Source organism: Podarcis gaigeae (genome assembly GCF_964106915.1).
Source record: "Podarcis gaigeae genome assembly, chromosome: 2".
Lineage (NCBI taxonomy): Eukaryota > Metazoa > Chordata > Lepidosauria > Squamata > Lacertidae > Podarcis > Podarcis gaigeae.
Genome location: NC_139679.1, coordinates 51,640,788 through 51,659,239, shown reverse-complemented (window position 1 = coordinate 51,659,239; position 18,452 = coordinate 51,640,788). Strand labels below are relative to the sequence as shown.

The 18,452-nt window shown below is 41.8% G+C and overlaps 1 protein-coding gene and 1 long non-coding RNA gene across 12 annotated transcripts in view; one reads left to right on the top strand and one right to left on the bottom strand.

Annotated features, from left to right (window-relative positions):
* Positions 1-331: 331 nt before the first annotated feature.
* On the top strand, positions 332-16,245 carry LOC310835299. Its single transcript, XR_014559524.1, has 2 exons — positions 332-10,180; positions 12,097-16,245. It is a non-coding gene; the product is annotated as an uncharacterized lncRNA (long non-coding RNA).
* The window catches only part of CSNK1A1 (casein kinase 1 alpha 1), a gene marked incomplete at its 3' end in the record, with an annotated part of 41,499 nt that continues 36,459 nt past the window's right edge, over positions 13,413-18,452 (bottom strand). For all 11 annotated transcript variants that reach the window (XR_014559380.1, XR_014559381.1, XR_014559382.1 and 8 more), the window contains one exon: positions 13,413-18,058. Coding sequence is in view for 4 of the 11 variants with exons in the window: in XM_083719552.1 (XP_083575678.1) it covers positions 18,051-18,058 (8 nt within the window). The remainder of the gene's footprint in view (positions 18,059-18,452) is intronic.

Below are 18,452 nucleotides of genomic sequence, written 5' to 3'. Positions count from 1 at the left end.
CTTGCTTGGGCTTGCAACCAAGGCCAGCTCAGTCATACCTTTCCCACTTGGTGGGCTAGAGAAAACCATGAGCTGCCCAGCTCCTTGTGTAAGATTTGACTTACGGGGGGGGAGGGGGGATAGATGCTACTGTTAGGAAGGGTTAACGCTTGATGACATGACACTCAATACAGCTGGAACACTTGGGCATTAAAACATAACCCACGACCAACTCCCTTCTGAAAAATCGTGTGTGAAGCCACCTTGCATTGCACATACAAGGAAGATTCAATATTAACACACCAGCTCTTCTCTGGGGAGAAACCTACTGCAAAAAAATGGAGGAGGGGGATATAAACCTGATATATCAGAAAGGGATCCTAGGTTGCCAAGATTCATACTCAAGACAGCAAAACACTTGTGCAGAAAAGCACTGACAATTGTTTCCCCTTTATTGTAGTCATAGTTATGAAGTGGGGGGGGAGAGAAGACTCACAACAACTGTAGACAGGTGGTAGTCTAGAAATAAGTGGTTCAACTGGTTGAGCAGTGCCAAGCAACTGTTGACCTATTGAAATAAATAATTAATTTAAACCATAGAGATTAAAATCCACAAGGCAGGGCAAGGATGACAACGCTTGGAAAATCCCTCTCAAATACTGATGCATGTGAAATTCAGTAGAAATGTTTGTTCCTATTGGTGCCAAAGGCTTCTGAACCTTCCACTCCTGCTTTTATAATCACACAATATACCTGTTTACTATGGCTTACTAACTCTGGGGATGTGTGTGAGAAAGAGTATTAATGTCCCCAAGAAAGAACACTTAAAATAGGGATGGGGAAGCTGTGTCTGCCCCCCCCCCAGATGTTGCCAGATGACAAATCCCAACATCCCTTCTCATTGGCCTTGCTGGCTGGGACTGATTGGAGCTGGAGCTCAACAACATCTGAAGGACCATGGCTCCTCCATCCTTGGATTAAACAACAGGAACAATAATATCATTTCCACACCCACACACCCCTTAAAATTAGTTACGGTTGGTTGAGATTCATAAAACAATAAGAAGCAAGTCAAGAGTTTGGTGATGAGTTATAAGGGAAAGGGTGGATAGCTATGGAGAAAAAATTCTCTTTTCACGGTGTTTCTCCAGGACCTGAGAGACACCTTCTGTACCATGAAAATAAATAGCTTGCAATGGGATTTGAGTTGGAGCTCCTATTCAAAATGGAGGAGGAGGGCAGGATAGACAAATTGCTTTGGATTAGTGGCAGGCCATGCAGAAATCTACTTGATGTTTTGCAGAGGGGGTGGGCAAGTCCTCCAGCCTGTGCAAGGCAGCTCATAGTCAAAGCCTTTCATGGCCCAGGGCAGGCTCCCCACCTCCAAAGTTCAGACAACAGTAGGAGTAGAAGGAGCTGTATAATGTTGGGTGCTGAACACCTCTGCCCCTTTCACTACATTTACCCCCTTCGGACAAGCAACACCTCAAGAGGGTTACAGAAAGGGAAATAACCATGTGTTGCTGCTGTGGAGTAGTGATTACAACTTGAAAATTTCCTCTTTACCACAGTTACTTCACAGTCCTACAAAGTGCACACTCTCTACATTGCGGCATGCTTTCCACATGTTTTCAAATCCCTTTAATTGTTCCCTCTTTTGCAGAGGCCACAATCTACGATCATAAGGGAACCCATTGCTTCAAGTCAGGTCAGAGCAAGGGTGACGAAGCTCTCCTGATGTTGCTGGAGTACAATTCTCACCACCCCTGGCCAATGGCCATTCTGGCTGAGGCTGATGGGATCTGGAAGATCTGAGAGGACCACATGTCCAGAGGATGGCCATGCTTGCTATCTGATTGTGATCTCAGGCTGTCATATACATGTGTATTGTGTATCCTTATATCCTCATTGCTTTAGCAAGCTATTATGGACTGCTTGTGGTTAAGTCAATGAAGGCCTAGATGGTGCCTAAGCTAGACTGAGTGGCAAGTTTGCTGAGAGACACAGGAGGAGGAGGATTCCAAACAAGAGGTAGTCATAATATGCTCCTGCCAAGAATGTGCTCTCTCTCCAAGTCACACCCTGACGTCTTGCATTCTCATACCATACCCTAAATGGACTACAGCTAAAAGCTGGCAAATACAACCTTGAAATATCAACTAGGAATGCAACAGTGCGAGGCCCAAACCAAAAGAGGGTGCCCTTCCACAGAACTAACTCCATCATGATAACCTAGTTCTCAAAAAGTTTCCTTCACACACTCATTGGACTTGAAGGCAGCCAGCTCAGAGAAATGACTTGGCCAAATTGTGTAGGCTGGTCCTGCATCATAAGCAGCTCCTATGAAAGGACCTCATGTATCTGTGAATGAACTGGGTCACGCGGTTATAGAGGGAGGCACACATGGGTAGGTGTGCTGGTGCATGCAGAAGGTCCAGGTTTCATCCCTGGGATCTCTAAGCAGGGCAAGGAGAGCCACAGCTGGCACTGAGCGAGATGGGCAAGTGGTCTGACTAGGTGTAAGGTAGTCTCTTCTATGCAGTGTAGCCTGCTTAGGAGTGATAGGAACATTTGACAAATCCATTGAGAGGAAGGCCATCAAAGGCTACTAGCCATAATGACTGGGCTCTGCCTCCACAGAGGCAGGAATGCTTCTGAATTGCAAATGCTGGAAGTTGCAGGAGAGGAGAGGGCTCTTGTGCTCTTGTCCTGCTTGTAGGTTTCCCACAGGCATCTGGGTGGCCACTGACAGATCAGGAGGCCATTGGCCTGATCCAGCAGCTCCCTTTTCCATACTTACAGAACCACCAAAGCAGGTGTTGTGCCCAAACTTAGGTTTACGGCACCACCACAGATTAATAGCTTAAAAACAAAAACCCGAAGCAGCTTATAACTAGGAAGTCCAGCATATGCAGAGCCAAGCTGGCTACATTTCTGGTGTTGCAATGTTGCTAAAAGCAGCAGCACTTGTTTACAAGGAAAACAGGAAGTGGACAGATTGCATTAGGAACTGGTCAAGGGACATTGAGGCGCAGGAATGGGGTAAGATTTTGGCACTGCCGTGGGAAAGACAGGGAAGTCTTCTATAGACATTGGCTATTTGTATTACCTTTTATAAAGGTAATAAGTTTTTATCTGGGCTTGCTTGCTCATCTATATCAAAAATGGCAGCTGCCCAGAAGAACAGACAGAACAGCTAATCCTCTCATCTTGCTTTTCCTGAAGAGGGGTCAGCAATGCCTACAGCCAAGTAGGGAGCAACAATCTGAAGCACAAGGAGGCTTTACAGTTGAGCTGAAGATGATTGTGACAGAAGATGACAAGGGCGCAGCCCCCACCCTCTCCTGCAAACACCTGGTATACCTAGGTGGACACCTGAACAGACACACAGAAATATGAAATTAGCATTTATGTCACACTTCCAATGTTCAAACTATTTCACATGCATCAAAGTAATCCTAAAAGCCCTGAGGTAGGCCAACATTATCCCCAATAGGAGACAGATAGTGACACAGGCATTATAAATATCCAGTACGAATCCTTTTTTCATGTTGCATCCAGTTTATGAAACAGTGCGTCCTATACAAGACTCAAGACTAATCTTTGCTTAATTCTATAGTTCAAAGTTCTATCCAAATCCTAACCACATTTTAAGTTCTGCAGGATTCAGTGGAATTTACCGCTGAGTAAATAGTTCAAGCAAGCATGGGATAGGATTTATTGCTGAGTATCATTTTAACCATCAGTGCAGTACCACCACAGATAGAAGACGAGCCCCCCAAGTTATCCTTGACAGCATCATAAAGCTTTGTCTGGCCAGCCCTTCTAGACACAACGCTCCTGACCAGCTCAGGTTATTTTGCTGCCTAAGAATGATCAGCAAATGACTGCCCCACAAGTCAATGTACATGGTGCACAAGGCCAGTTATTTTGGCACTAGAGGCAGAAAAATCCCACAAATGCATCTTGCCAATCTTTTGCTGGTCTTTCATGGCATCCAAAGCCAGCTGCCCAAAGAAGACATCTCACTTTGCCTAATAGTAAGGCTAGCTCTGCTCTTGTTCTTACTAACAAACCTGGAATACAGGGAAGAAAACTGCATGTTAATAGTTTAAATCCTTTCCAAAACTTGAGATAAATGTATACAGAGACTTGACATTATTAAAAGCAAAAACCTCTTATTGTGCAGTTTTCGTATTTAACCATCCCTTTTCAAATGGAACATTATGAAAAGCAGTGAGCTTTCAAATGAAGCAGCTACAAGTTTTTCCTGTAGAATTGGGGCTTTAGGCTCAAGCCTATGCTAAACTTACTGTTTGCTTTTGGAACACCAACCCCACAGGAGACTTTGGGAAAGTAAAAATATCACTTTTTGCTCAGGAGTTATGAAATCATATCATGTCCCAGAATGTATCCATGGGATCGTATCACCCATGATAACTGTAGTTCCATGGACCTTAACGTGGGTCGAGGCATGGGGATGAAGCAGCCTTTCCTATTTGGGCTTCCTGTCTGTGTTTGTCCATCAACAACCAAAATACATCTATCTCTTCCAGAGGAAGTTGCACAAGTGGTCTCCACATTAGGATCTTGTGTGACTCTTGATGAGAGGAAATGTGGAAGCTCTATCATGAATGGGACTGAGAAGTACAGAAGGCAAGCAGCACAAAGCAGCTGCCATTCTCTTTGTGATGCCTGAAGCCTTCTTTGGCTATCTCTGTCCCAAATAGTTTGTGTGTGATGAATCACGGATAATCATCTCAAAACTGATACAGTCTGTCCAGCATCCTGTCCTCAATTAGCATGCTATTTCCTGTTTCTAGGTACTAGCCATCACATAGCATCCCAAGCTTGTTAGGGCAAGCTGACCAATCCCTCATCATACCCGCTTTCAAAGCCACTCCATATCCATAGTCCAAGGACAGGAAACATCTGGCCCTCCAGATGTGGTTGGAACTCTCATCATCCTTGACTAGTATCTTTGCTGTTTGGGGCTGTTGGGAGCCCAGTGGTATTTGGAGGGTCCCAAGTTTCTCCACCCTTGTACTAGACCTTTGACAAAAATAGTTGCATGGCTGAATTTATGTATCTCCACTCATTCAGTATATGAACACATGACTCGATTGTTTCTGGGTGCGGGAGGTGAGGTGTTTCCAGACTTGCACAACTCCAACTTCACGATCCCATGGAGACATCTCAGGGTGTGGCCCCCCTTTTCTGCATATCACATCACAATCAACTGGAGTGTGTATGGGTGGCAGCATGTATTCAGCGTTCTTATAAAGCAAACCTGAACCCACACCCTGAGAGAAATGCTTAGGAAAGGGAAAGCACACCAAGGTGAGCACACAGGAACAAATTTGGAAAGCTGAAACAAAGAAGAAATGTGGGAATGGAAGGTGAAGGAAACATTTTGAGAGCACAAACATTTCCTGCATAGATATCTCAAACTTTAAGGCTGGATCCAGACTTAGCCATGAGTATACTAATCTTTAGCTAAGCATGACTTAACTTTTAAGACATATTGGTACTTCAAGTATGACTAAGTCAGGATCCAATCCATGGTTTCGTTGGGAGCTGGATTGGAAACACCAGAGAAGGGAAAAAACATTTTTTCTAGCATTGAGTTTTCCAGCTGGAATTGCCAAACAACTCTGAATATTGGAAAAAAAGCAACTTTAGCCAAATGTCAGCATGCCATGTGCACTAGGAAGTTGTCTACTGAGCAGCAATGAACTCCATCACTGAAAACAAAGCAACACGTATCTCTCCTAGATATGATACAACTATTTCCCTGGAACATCAGGCTTCTCCCTTGAATTGCTAGGAAACAAAGAGTACAAAGCAGCCCAAACTGCTGACTCAGTTCTGCTGTGAGAACAGAGATTGTTTCCGCCACCTCTAACTGGCAACAGTTGGCATCGTGAATCTTAGTCTAGGGACAGTTCCTTCTTGGAAAGAGCTGGTGAAGGTCGGAAGGTTTCTTCCCAATAACCCTTCATTGCCCTTTCCAAATGCTTTGCATTCTTTGCTGGGAAAAAGGGTCCTCACCACCTGGTGGGTGTCATTTATAAATCTAAAAACAAGCTGTGCAAAATCACTCCCTAAATTGCAGCAAAAACAAGGGAAGTCTTCGTTTCCTCGCTCCCGTTCCATAAGCTGGTGCCAAGAGGATGGCTGCCAGTTTCTAACAGAAGAAAAAAAGCCTCCAGACTCCAGTCCAACATGAGAGACAGACCAACCAACTAGGCCCAAAGGGATGAGGGCAGGAGAAACAGGAACTCTTTCTAACACACACACACACACACACACACACACACCCTCCCAGCATCGTTCCCTTAACAAGTCTTTGGAATCAAACCGCAACCCTCTTCATTCCAAAATCCTGCCAATAGCATTTATAGCAGTGCTTAAAACCCCGCAAGGCAGCTTACGCTTAAGGGAGAGCGGCACTTCAGAGAAAAGGCTCAGAAAAGTGTTGGTGGAATTTCAAATAATCAAGAGAATGCCAGCAACGACAGTAAGGTCTGATTTTTTCTGTTTTATGTATCTCTGCAATCTGCCTGCTTCCATGTTGCTTAACAGGCGAACCTCCTGTGCCCTTGCTGAATGCAGACAGGGATTGTGGTTGAGCGTAAAACAAACACCCAGACACTGATGGTGGGAAGAGCCAAGTCCAGTGACCTCTTCCCTCCCTCCCTCAGCTTCCCAAAGCAATTAAGAAGGAATATATGATGGTGAAACAGCTGGGCACCAACTGCAGGGAGAGTGCAACACAATCTCCCTGCCCCTAAGAGTTATTCCTTGCTATGTTGACCAGTTTCCCAGCAACCACAAGGATAGCGTGCTCCATTTTTACAAGTTGCCCAGTTGCTGAACCCCTTTCCCCTCTTGAAGGATGAAATGGCAGGAATATATAGGAGACAGCTATTTCAGTTCTGGAATCGAACCCACTGCCCAACATACATACATACATACATAAATAGAAGAGCACCACCAATGCTACTTACTGGCAGCCAGATACTTACTTTAAAATACAATCTAGGTTAATAGCTTAGATGACCACTCCCCGCCACAAACCAGCCTGGCCTTACTGCTGTGGCTTTAGTACAAACAGCTCCACCAGCACTATGCATTCAAAGCTCCCCCCCCCCCCCCGCTTATAATCTTGGGAGCTGTAATTTGTTAAGGGTGCTGAGAGTTGCTGAGGTATAATTCCCAGCATTCCCAAGGAAGAGGAATTGATTGGGATAATTCTCAGGGTGGATTCACACAGCATTGAAGCATGCAAATTTAGGAACAATGCATGAAGACACTGAATAAAACATTTCTGTGGAATTGGGCGGCCCAGGTGGGAAAGGTTCCTCACTGAAATAATTTATCTCACTAAAAAGTTTTTGGCACCTGCTTACAGCTATCACCTAATGCAGAGGTTCTCAAAATTTTATTCCCTCACAAACCAATTGAAAATCGTGAGGGATCTCAGTGGACCGCTTAAAAAAGTTATTTTTGTTCTACATATCAAAGCACATATATCTCATATTTTAATAACATTTTCCTTTAGCTCTAGCTCTGTCATTAAAACCCGGTCCTGTGAAGAGAATTGGCCATGTTACTGAGGAATTTTAAACGGGAAAATTGATAAGACTGCACCAACATTGTACCATGAAATCAAAGGCTTAAGCCAGAGCCTTCTTAACCTGTCTTATAAAATTTACTGTTGCCTTTCCACAAACCATCCAAACAGACCATTAGTAGATCCACTGACCAGTTTGTAAAATAAAAATATTAAATCAGAAGTTTTCAGGGTAGAAGTACAGAATTTCCAGTGAAAATTAAACCCTAAACAAGAACATGTCATGGCTGGCATTCTCTCAGGCCAATAGTGGGTGAAGCTGGAGCCAGCAATAGGCAGCGTCAATGCTAAAAGCAGGCCCATTACCCCTTTCCCCTGGACTTACAGCTCCCTTTCCCCCCTTACCTTCCTGCCAACCACCCAGTGCAGATGGGAACTTGCCACGTTAGAGGATTTTCATTGCAGCCAGCAACACAGCATTAACCCTGTTCCACACAATAGGGTAAGAAAAATGGACCCATTCACACAAACGGGTTATTTGGGCAGGGGTTAAACCTTACTGCTGTGTCAGAGTGCAGAGCCGAGACAGCCACAGGTCAGACTGATGCTCCACATGCCACTCTTGGCATGTTCTGCCTTAAATGATTTGAGACCATAATATCATGCAGGCGGTTTTCTTCCATATGGACCTTCCCATGTTTCAAAATCCATTAGCAGTTATGCTCTGTTCTACCACCAAATGTTTGGCAAGTAAGTACAAGAGACCTACCTTTTCTGCAGCGGTGGCCAAACCACAAATTGCCTTCTCACCTCAACCCAATCGCTGGCAGCCTTTCACAGAGCTGTTAAGATGTGCCCATTTCATTACTACATATTACTGTTGCATATGTTACGATCTGATACTCTACATAAAAAAGAAAAGTGCTGTGCTTTTACTTGGCTGAGTGAACTGTTCTGTGTGTCTTTTTAATGTTGCTTCAATTATCTTGTAAGCCACTTTATCACCGATGGAAAAGAGAAGTATCCAGAAAAATAAAGGTTGCTTGTACCCCTCTGTCAAACAAACATGTCTTTAGAAAATCTTATGAGCCAATTTTTATGAAGCATCTGATATAGCTCTTCTGGAGGTGGGTGACCTCATTAGTGAATGATCGGGGCAAAGGTATCCCATCAAAAGCACACTAGGAGGTGGTTTTAGCCTTCTAGTTTTCAGGAAATAACAACAACAACAATTTATTATTTATATAAAGGACAATAGTTCAGTAGAAGAGTCAATGTTCTGCATATAACAGAGGTTCAATTGCTGTCATCTCCAGGTAAGGCTAGCAAACCCTGAAAAACTGTTCCCAGTTCATGTACACAATACTGAGCTAGACTAACTACTGGTTTGACTGAGTTTAAAATTTCTTCCCATATGAAAGTAGTACAACCCATATCTACCTCACATTTTGAAGTGGTACAATCCAGGAAACATGTGAATCGGCCATTATTAGCCACTTTGCGATCTAGGTATGGCTTCCAGTTCATCCTCCTAGAGCTCAGTATAGCTCAATATCTCTTAACTAACTGTATAATGCTATACCCCACATGCTCTAACACTTGTAAATTGTAGCCATGTGTTTAAGACTTCACTGCTACTGCCTAGCCCAACCACCAGGTATACTGTGCATAAAGGGAAGTGCTCTTTTCTTTAAAAAGAAAAAAATGAAAAATGAAAACGGGCTTTTAGGAATTAGAATTTATGATCAATAATTTATAAGTTTGTAGGCCTTAAATGAAAACCAGATTGGCACTTTGCATTAAGTGGCAAGCAAAGTGCACTTCCAGCACTTCCACAATGAATTTTTTAATGTTATCAGCTTCCTGAAGCTTTCTAAGCACCTTCAGAAGAAATCCCTGGCTTTCCACCGAGTCCCTAAATGCCAGTGATGCTGGCATTTAAGAAAAACAGAATTAAGGTAACAGGACAATGAATTTTAAAGCAAGCTTTTCAAAATATGAACAGGACCATCCAATTCCAGAGCACAATAAGCGCTTCAAGACAGACGTTTTACCAAATTGTTTCACTTTGGTCAAGAACTTGTCTCCCGCACCTTTCCTGTTCCAAGATGATGCTTCTGCTGTTTAAGGAACAGATGGGCAAATTGAATAAGTCCATTTCAGCCTCCTAGATATTCCTACTAGCCGTCAAACAAAACAGAACAAAAAGCATGCAAAAACATTGAATGCTGAAGTTTTTAAAAAGGACTTCTACATATTGCATCACATTGCTCTTTGTTGTATTTCATAACAGAACAGCACTCATTTTAATGAAATACTATCCTGGAGTATTTGTATATATTCCCCCACCCACACCAGCAAATATAGTTATTTTATTTTGTTTTCTCTTAGGTGCTACACTTCAACCTTCTACATGTAACCCTTAAAAATAACAGAGCACAGTCGTCCTATGTAACTCTGGGACATCTCCTTAACAGAGACAGACCAAAATCATTCAAAAAAACCAAAAACTAGACATTAGCAATAGCCACAGCAAACAAGCTCATTAAGGACATTTTTTAAAAGACCTATAATTTTCACATTAATTCAGTTTAGGCCATTGCTTGGACCAAAGCTTATGTACCAGTGATAACACTGGTCAACAACAAATTTGTTGTCTGCATTTTTTTCAGTTGATTTAGGACGAATCTGATGCGCTGAAACCAAAAATCACATTGGTTTTGCTCAATCAGGTCAAGTTTTTGAGCTATGGCCATGTCATTTTTTTACATTTTTGTTCACATGTACGCTTGTGTGGAGCATTTTAGAAGAAGCTGGTGGGGGTAAAATGCCATGTTGAATAATTGTTTTTATTTGAAATGATTATTTTAATGACAAGAAGTATTCAGGTCCGATAGTTCTGGGTGATTATGTCGAAAAGGGATCGGTTTGAAGTCATAAAACCTCGAAATCTTCCATAAATTGGTGCGGCAAAGCATAAAGTTGGGGGATCAAAACTAAGTTAATGGGGCAGTCACCCCACGAAGTATCCTGATCTTCAATCAGCACGTCGTCCTGTAGCTCATTGTGATGAAATTCCAGTGCCTATCTTTGGAGAACTTCCTGACATTAGTGACGAAGATGCCTCCAGTGTTGAAGGACATGAAGAAGTGGTTCTTGGAAGATGATGCTCCACATCCATTTTCCCAAAAGGAGTTGAATGATCTAGTTTGCAACCTCAGCTTGTCAAAGGACTCTGCCGAACTGTTGACATCCAGATTGAAGGAAAAAAACCTCCTATCTGACAGTGCTCGCATCAGCTTCTTCCACAACAGGCATCAAGAGTACCTCCGGTTTTTCTCGGAAGAGAAGGACTTGGTGTACTGTGCAGATATTGCGCAGCTTCTGCTCAAGCTTGGAGTGCCACAGTACGAACCCAAAGATTGGAGACTGTTCATTGACAGCAGCAAGGGATCACTGAAATGTGTTCTGCTACACAACGGGAACCAGTTTGCCTCTATACCCCTGGCTCACTCGAGTACACTGAAGGAGAACTATGAAGCGGTGAAGTATGTGCTGGAGAAAATTGGTTATGATCAGCATAAGTGGTTTATTTGTGTTGACCTGAAGATGGTGAACTTTTTGTTGGGACAACAGTCTGGCTTCACCAAGTACCCATGTTTCCTGTGCATGTGGGATAGTAGGGACCGTGCTCAGCATTACACGAAGAAGGACTGGCCTGTGTGGGAGGAACTGGTGCCTTGCAAAGAAAGGAACGTCATCAACGACCCTCTGGTGGACAGAGACAGAATACTCTTCCCACCGCTGCACATCAAGCTCGGTTTAATCAAGCAGTTCACCAAGGCTCTGGACAAGGATGGTGACTGCTTCACTTACTTGTGCCAGGCTTTTCCAGGATTGACCATGGAGAAGCTGAAAGCTGGCATCTTTGATGGTTCTCAGATCCATCAGCTCATCAGAAATCCAGAGTTCGGAAACTCAATGAACGAAGTGGAACTGGAAGCGTGGAAGGCATTTGTTCTGGTAGTGAAGATCTTTCTTGGCAACAATAAGGCCAGAAACTACGCAGAACTTGTCAACAACATGCTGACTGATTTCAGAAGCCTGGGCTGCAACATGAGCGTCAAGATGCACTACCTATTTTCACATATGGACCGGTTTCCTGAGAACCTGGGTTCAATGAGTGACGAGCAGGGGGAGAGATTCCATCAGGACATGAAAGAGATGGAGACCAGGTATCAGGGTCACTGGGATGCTGTCATGATGGCTGACTACTGTTGGACTCTGAAGAGAGACCTCCCTGCCGCTGAGCATTCCAGGAGTTCCAAGAAACAGAAGTTCAAGCCCTGAAGTTTGAAAAATTGTGAAGCAACATGCAATTTACATGTACTTACCTTTATCAATGCTCACCATTCAGTTTACAGTAAACCTGACCTGATGGAGAGAAACGGATGCCGTTTCCTGATTCAGCAGTGCGAAAATACCCTAAATCAGTTGTAGAAATCTAGACAACATTCAAAAAGTAAAAAATTGTTGCCCAGTGTAATTTTACACAGCAACAATGAATACCAGCCTTTTTAAAAGCTTGGATTGTTTTTCCCACACTGAAAGCACAATGAAATTGTTGCTCCTTCAGTGGGAGCTTCATCTTACCTGTCTTCAGACACCCACTTCCAGGGGCTTGTGGGAAAATGCAGGGCTACCTCTACTCCAAAGATGCCACACAAGTGAGCCACACAGTTAAGCTGAAGATCAATAGGCTGAATCTGAAGGGGACCACCTTCATTGCACATAGGATTTCCAACCTACGGATGGCCACTCTGATCACATGACATCAAGGTTGAGCTGGCTTATGATCTCTCAGGCTCCTCCATGAAGTTAACACCTGAAGATGGCTATTTCCAACATATTTTGAATGCCCTTCCTTGGGGGTGAAAAATAAGAATATCCCCATATTTTCTGATAAAGGCCAAAACTAACTTTGAAATTCATTAGAAATGGTTCAACATATATTTCCCAGCTCATGTTCTGCAAATTAAGACAACAGATACTTCTCTTAATAGCACTTACCTCCACAGCAGTGCAAATTTCACTCACCAGAAGCAAGAGCTGCTTCTAAGCAGTTAAGATCCAAGATAACTGAACAATAGTGGAATCCAGACTCAGCACAATAGGATAGGGTTTGAAGCTCCCCATTTAAAATACCACTATGGACCACAAACAGAAACAAAACTCCTAGGATGTCAAGGTGTTATTGTTTTTTTATTTAAAGAGCAGCATATTTTTAAAGGATGATTTAATTCAGAAAAAAGAGCTTGTTTATTGTATATCGGGGAAAATAAAAATATTTCTATATTTCCAAAAGGTTTGATTAACCAAGTCTAGAATTCTAACACTCTGCTCTTGGCCTTTTACTGGCAGAACAGTGCATCTCAGGGCAATCAAGAATTCAAATTGAACTTCAACTACTTTAACATGTCGTGCCCCATTCTGAGGCACTTGTAAATTCTTGCAAAGACTCTCCTCTATTTAGTATTTTTTTAATATAAAAAAAATCCTAAAGGGCTGATGAATCTGCTCAAACACAGACCTAGGTTGCAAGAGTAGACCCATTGAACAAATAGAAAAAATAACTCCTGCACAGCAGAATAAAATGAAGAGAATTAATGGCAAATTAAGAAGAGGATGCACACACAAAAAATGGAAGACTTGGCCTTGAGTGCTTGTAGAGGCATCTACACAACCAGAGCAATGAACTTTCGCTTTCAGGATGATTTCCTCAAAGACAGGCATGTGAAAAATTCTTGCTGCAAGAGCTCCGTGTCACTTCAGAACATATGCAACATACACATTTAGGAAAGTTTTAAACAGTGTTTACTTGAAAACAGGATGACATGGAGAGTATAGAACCTCTGAACAATATTACTTCAGTACAAAGCTAGTTTAACACCCAGCAGTGGAACCAATCCTAGAATAAAGTTAGCTGACGGGTTTTCAGCAATCTCTATTCACTTAGTAGCCCAGAAACATTTGAAAGAAAAGTTGAACTCAACTCAAATTCCTGAAGACTCTAACAGAATCTTATTATCAATGCTAAGAAAAGCCCAGTTCCAACATGACCACCAAACTGCAATTCTGACCACTGCGGACAGAAAGGCTGTAATGAAAAGGTGATTGTTAGCTATATGGTCTTGATGTGAATTGTTAAGGAATTATTTTCTTAGTATGTATCAAGAGCAGCTTCTGGCATACTTTTAATATTTTATTGTAAGGCAAGTGCTTGGGGAACCTCTAGCCTTGCTGCTCCATCTGTGTTAAAAGGTAGCTTGAAAAGACCTTTATATGTTTGTTACAGTTGTTTAAAAATAAATAAGTAAATGGAGGAGGGGGAGCCTGAAAAGACCTGCCATGTTGCTAAATAATTTCTTATTACCGGTAGATTCCTGTAACAATGTGGCAACACAACCCGTTAAAAATTCATAGCCTAGATTTTGAAAGTTTAATTCAACATTCTGCACTTCTTGGCCTTTATTACAGATAGCAATTAAGGCACCAGTATTAGGCTTAGTGAACAGTTTTATCTGCACACTTCATTGTTCAGAATTCTTGGTTCAAAGCAGGGTTGCAACATTTAGCCAACTGACCTAAAAGATGCCCACAATTAATTGCCCATTTTATGTAAACTTTTTCTCAGTGTTGACAATAGGCGCCATCTTAAGAGATACATCCATCCTTTTGACACAAAAATTATGGTTACGAGGGGTGCCTATTTGAACAAGAGTAATTTTAGAAGAGGCATCTTTTTAAAAATTGTTCCTTTAGAAAAAGGACTGCTCTGGTAGAAAGCTAGTCTGGCAGAGGCTTGCCAGGATTTTAGGGTGAGTTTCAGTTGTTGTGGCCCGAGGGCAAGGTGCTGATAGGTGTCCAAGCCTACCACCTCTACCCTTGTCCACCATAGCAAATAAAAGCTAGTTGGGAGGGCCTTATTGAGTGAGGTCCAGGAAGTAGTTAATACTTCACTTAGGAAGGCCATACTCAGTCCTCAAAAAGGCAGTGGTGAGGCCTCTTCTCAAGAGACCCTCATTGGAGCTGGAGGTATTGGGTAACTGCAAATAAAAAATTATCAAATAAAACTTTATTAATATTTTAAGATGTATTTTAATTAATTGGTGTCTGTTTTTGTGCTTATTGTGTTGTTTTTATGTTAGCTGCTCTGAGCCTGGCCTTGGCCGGGATACAAATATTATAATTACCTAGCCACAAATGTCTTTTTGGGGCAAGTGATTGAGAGGGTGACGACTTGCCAGCTTCTGCCCCATTTCAGTCTGGCTTTAAAAATTATTTCAGCTCTGAAATGGCCTTGGTCATCTCACATGACCTTTATCAGAAAAGGGGCAATCCTGCTGGTTCTCTTACTCTCCATGGCCATTTGATACCATTAACCATAGTATGCTCCTGAATCACCTCTGTGGGTTGCGAGTCAGAGGCACCATATTATAGTGCATCTGCTCTTAACTGCAGAACTAATATTCAAGAGTAGCACTGGGAGACTCTTGCTCTGTCCCCTGGCAGTTATGCTGTGGAATCTGGCAGGGCACAAGTCTGTCCCCATGCTCTTTACTATCTCTTGGAAGCTGTTATCTGGAAATTTGGAAGTAAAATGGCATTAGCATGCCAATGACACACGACCTTATCTCTCTACTTCATCTGAATCAGAAGAGGCTGATTCAGGTGCTGGACAGATGCCTGGAGGCAATGGGCTGGATGAAGGCCAATAAACTGAAGCTAAACCCTGGCAAGACTAACTGTTTGGGAAGATTGCCTGTTCTGGATGGAGTTGCAATCCTTGCTTAGAGAAGGGTCTTGGGGTCAATGTTACCTTGAGGCCCAGGTGGCGCAAGTGCCAAGGAACACCTATGCCTAGCTACAGTTCTTTTTAGCTACAGTAGTACTACATGCATCCTCTCAAATAGACTACTGTGGTGTTCTCTGTGTGGTGCTACCCTTGAAAATAGTCCAGAAACTGCAGCGAAGCAGGATCCTGCAGGATCCTGAAGCAGGATCCTTCCTTAAGGATCGGCATGGTCTGCCTGTTTGCTATCAGCCCAATTTAAGGTGCTGGCTTTGGTTTAGGGCACAAGTACTATTAAAGTACAGGATAGCAGGAAGGATCTGCAGGAGAGGCCCTGCAGGGTCTTCTCTGTTGTGGCACTCCAGGTGTGAACTGCCTCACCAGAGATATGGCACTGTCCCCTATTTTAGGCATTATGTACGACATTTATTTGCCCTGACTTGTGGATTTGGATTACTGCTTGATTGTCAGAATTTCTATTTCTTGATATTTTGTTTTGATATCTGTTCTATGGTTCCTGTACTGGTTTGTGAATTTAATATATTGCTATGCACCTCTTTGCAAATCTTCAGATTGAAGGCTGAATGTAAACTTAAAAAATGATGGTGTTAATGCTACTTATATACAAATTTGTTCTAATTTATTCAGTGAAAGTTAAGCAAACAGACTAAGATTTCTTCAATCAGGTGATAGCTGTAGCTAAACAAGTCAACTGTTTTTGAAGTTGAACTTTTATCTGCTATTCTACTGGTTTTCTATCATTCCCTAGAGAGATTGAAAAATGCATCACAAAGCTAGACGTGCCATACATTACCCATGGTCTCTGCAGTATAACCCATTTCAATCATTTCTTAATTCTTGAGCAATTAAGGAGCTTTTGTTCAGTCTGCCTTTTTTTAAAAGGGAAGGTAAAATGCCCAACTCACTTAACTGAGCTAACCTGCATGTACCATACCTGTACATAACATTCCACAAATTGTTCTTAAAAGTAGACTATGCATCTTGAAAATGTTCTTGTTCACATGACCATAAAATACCTGAAAATTCAATTTGTGGAAAAACAACTCTTCAAGAGCTTCAGTGTCCCGCATAATATGCACTGCAACCCAAACATGTAACAGGTCCGAAAGTCATAAAAACCATGTACACAATAGGCATCTGGCAGAATTTTCAGACAACTTTTAAAATTTATTCTGACATGCTATAAAGGAATAAGTTACACTGTTAGACGAATCACCAGCAGTAAGAGTATCTTTTAGCTGGATTAGAGTGAGGATAGCCTAAGGCAGTAACCCATGTGAACACTGCACACCGAGATGCTGCCTGAGAACAAGAGTAAATCTGGTCATATCCACTTCACAAGAACTTGAAAAGAAAATTCCTTCTTTTAAAATCCTCCACACACTTCCATTTTAAATCTTCAAAGCTACTTTTGCAAATTAGTCCAGCCAATGCAAGACAACGGCAAGGCTTGTGAGCTGCTGTGATGGGTCTGAAAAGATGCCTTTATTTTTATCCAGTCTCTTGTTACAGTGGGCTGGGTATCGATGCAACAGATTATAAAAATGCAAGAGCGCCCCTCCCCATCAAGAAAAAAAATACAAAATTTATTGAAAAACAAAAGTGAGGAAGAGTTACAACACTAGATCTAAAATGATTAAGAAATAGGACTTTTGCTTTAACAAATGGCCTTGTAGTTGCCCATTTTAAAAAAGGGTGGTGTCTAATTTAGATTGCAAATTATCAAGGCAAATTAAAAAAAACCTCATTTCCTTACAGAAACAGTTTAGTTTTTAATGAACTTGTAAACAAAAAAGCTCCCGTTTCCAAAATAAAAACAAAATTCGTTCATATAGATGTTTACAGTGATTACATTTATCTAAACAACTTACATACAAGTTTCAGTTGTAAGATGTTAACTAAATTTGTGACAAATATGCTGTTTCTCCTTTTATACCAAGAACATTATAGAGTTAATGCAGAGTCCTAAAGATAATCTAGTAGTCGCTAAGTTTCTCTTAAGTCTTCACTTTAGATGCTGTTACTTCTAGCACAGGTAAGCAGGCAGAGTCTTTCATATGCTTAAAAACTGGAATCTTTGGTTACTACCATTGTCAGCTGGCTTATGTCACTCAAGACACCAGCAATTTTAAGAATGTTTTAAGTGTACAGCTTTCAAAACCAGGGAGGAATACCCAGAAAGAGTGCACAATTGTGAGCATTTACAATTTACCACAACTGTTCCTGAAGACTTGTTCATGCCATTCTTCCAAAACAATGAGATCTCATAAGCAGTGTAGTTCAAAGTAAAAAGGTTACAAAAATTGGCATATGCACAATTCTTTCCACCACTTGTGTGTCAACCATTCAGTTAAACTTTTCCACTTGAAAAAATGCAATAGAAAACTGGACACCATGTTTCACTATCTCAGAAATATTCACAATTACAGCTGCTACAACTCAAAGCTGCAGCATCAACGGCGCTGCCCAGAGCCAGTTTATACTGAAATTAAGTTCTTTACATCAAGTAGATGGTTGCCCACAACCACCGGCAAGTGTGTTTATGAACTAAAATTCCTAGGATTTGGGGAGTGATAGATCCTGCTCCATTCTGCTCTGCTTCATCTGTTCTCTTCTTCATGCTCAAAAACCTGGAAGGCAAACAGAACACTTTGATATTTGGAAATAAAAAACAGCCACTTGAGTGGGAGGCTTTAAACAAACATTATGGCCTTCGAAGGAAAATGCTACTCAATTCAAAATTACAGACTTAAATCCGTGCTTGATTGAGTTTGTTTGATAGCAGCCTTGCCCCATGTAAAAAGAGTCCTACTTGTACACCAAGAGAAAGGCATGCAATAATTCACATTTTCCTTAAGGCAATGCTACTATTGGCCGCCAGTCTTAGCAACGCATCATCGCTATTCATAATCCAACCACCATTAGTGAAGTATGATATTTCTTGATACATTCATGCTAGGGCTGCTTACAATTAAGTTTTAGCTCATTAACCACTTTTCTTTTAGCCAATTATATTTTAATAGA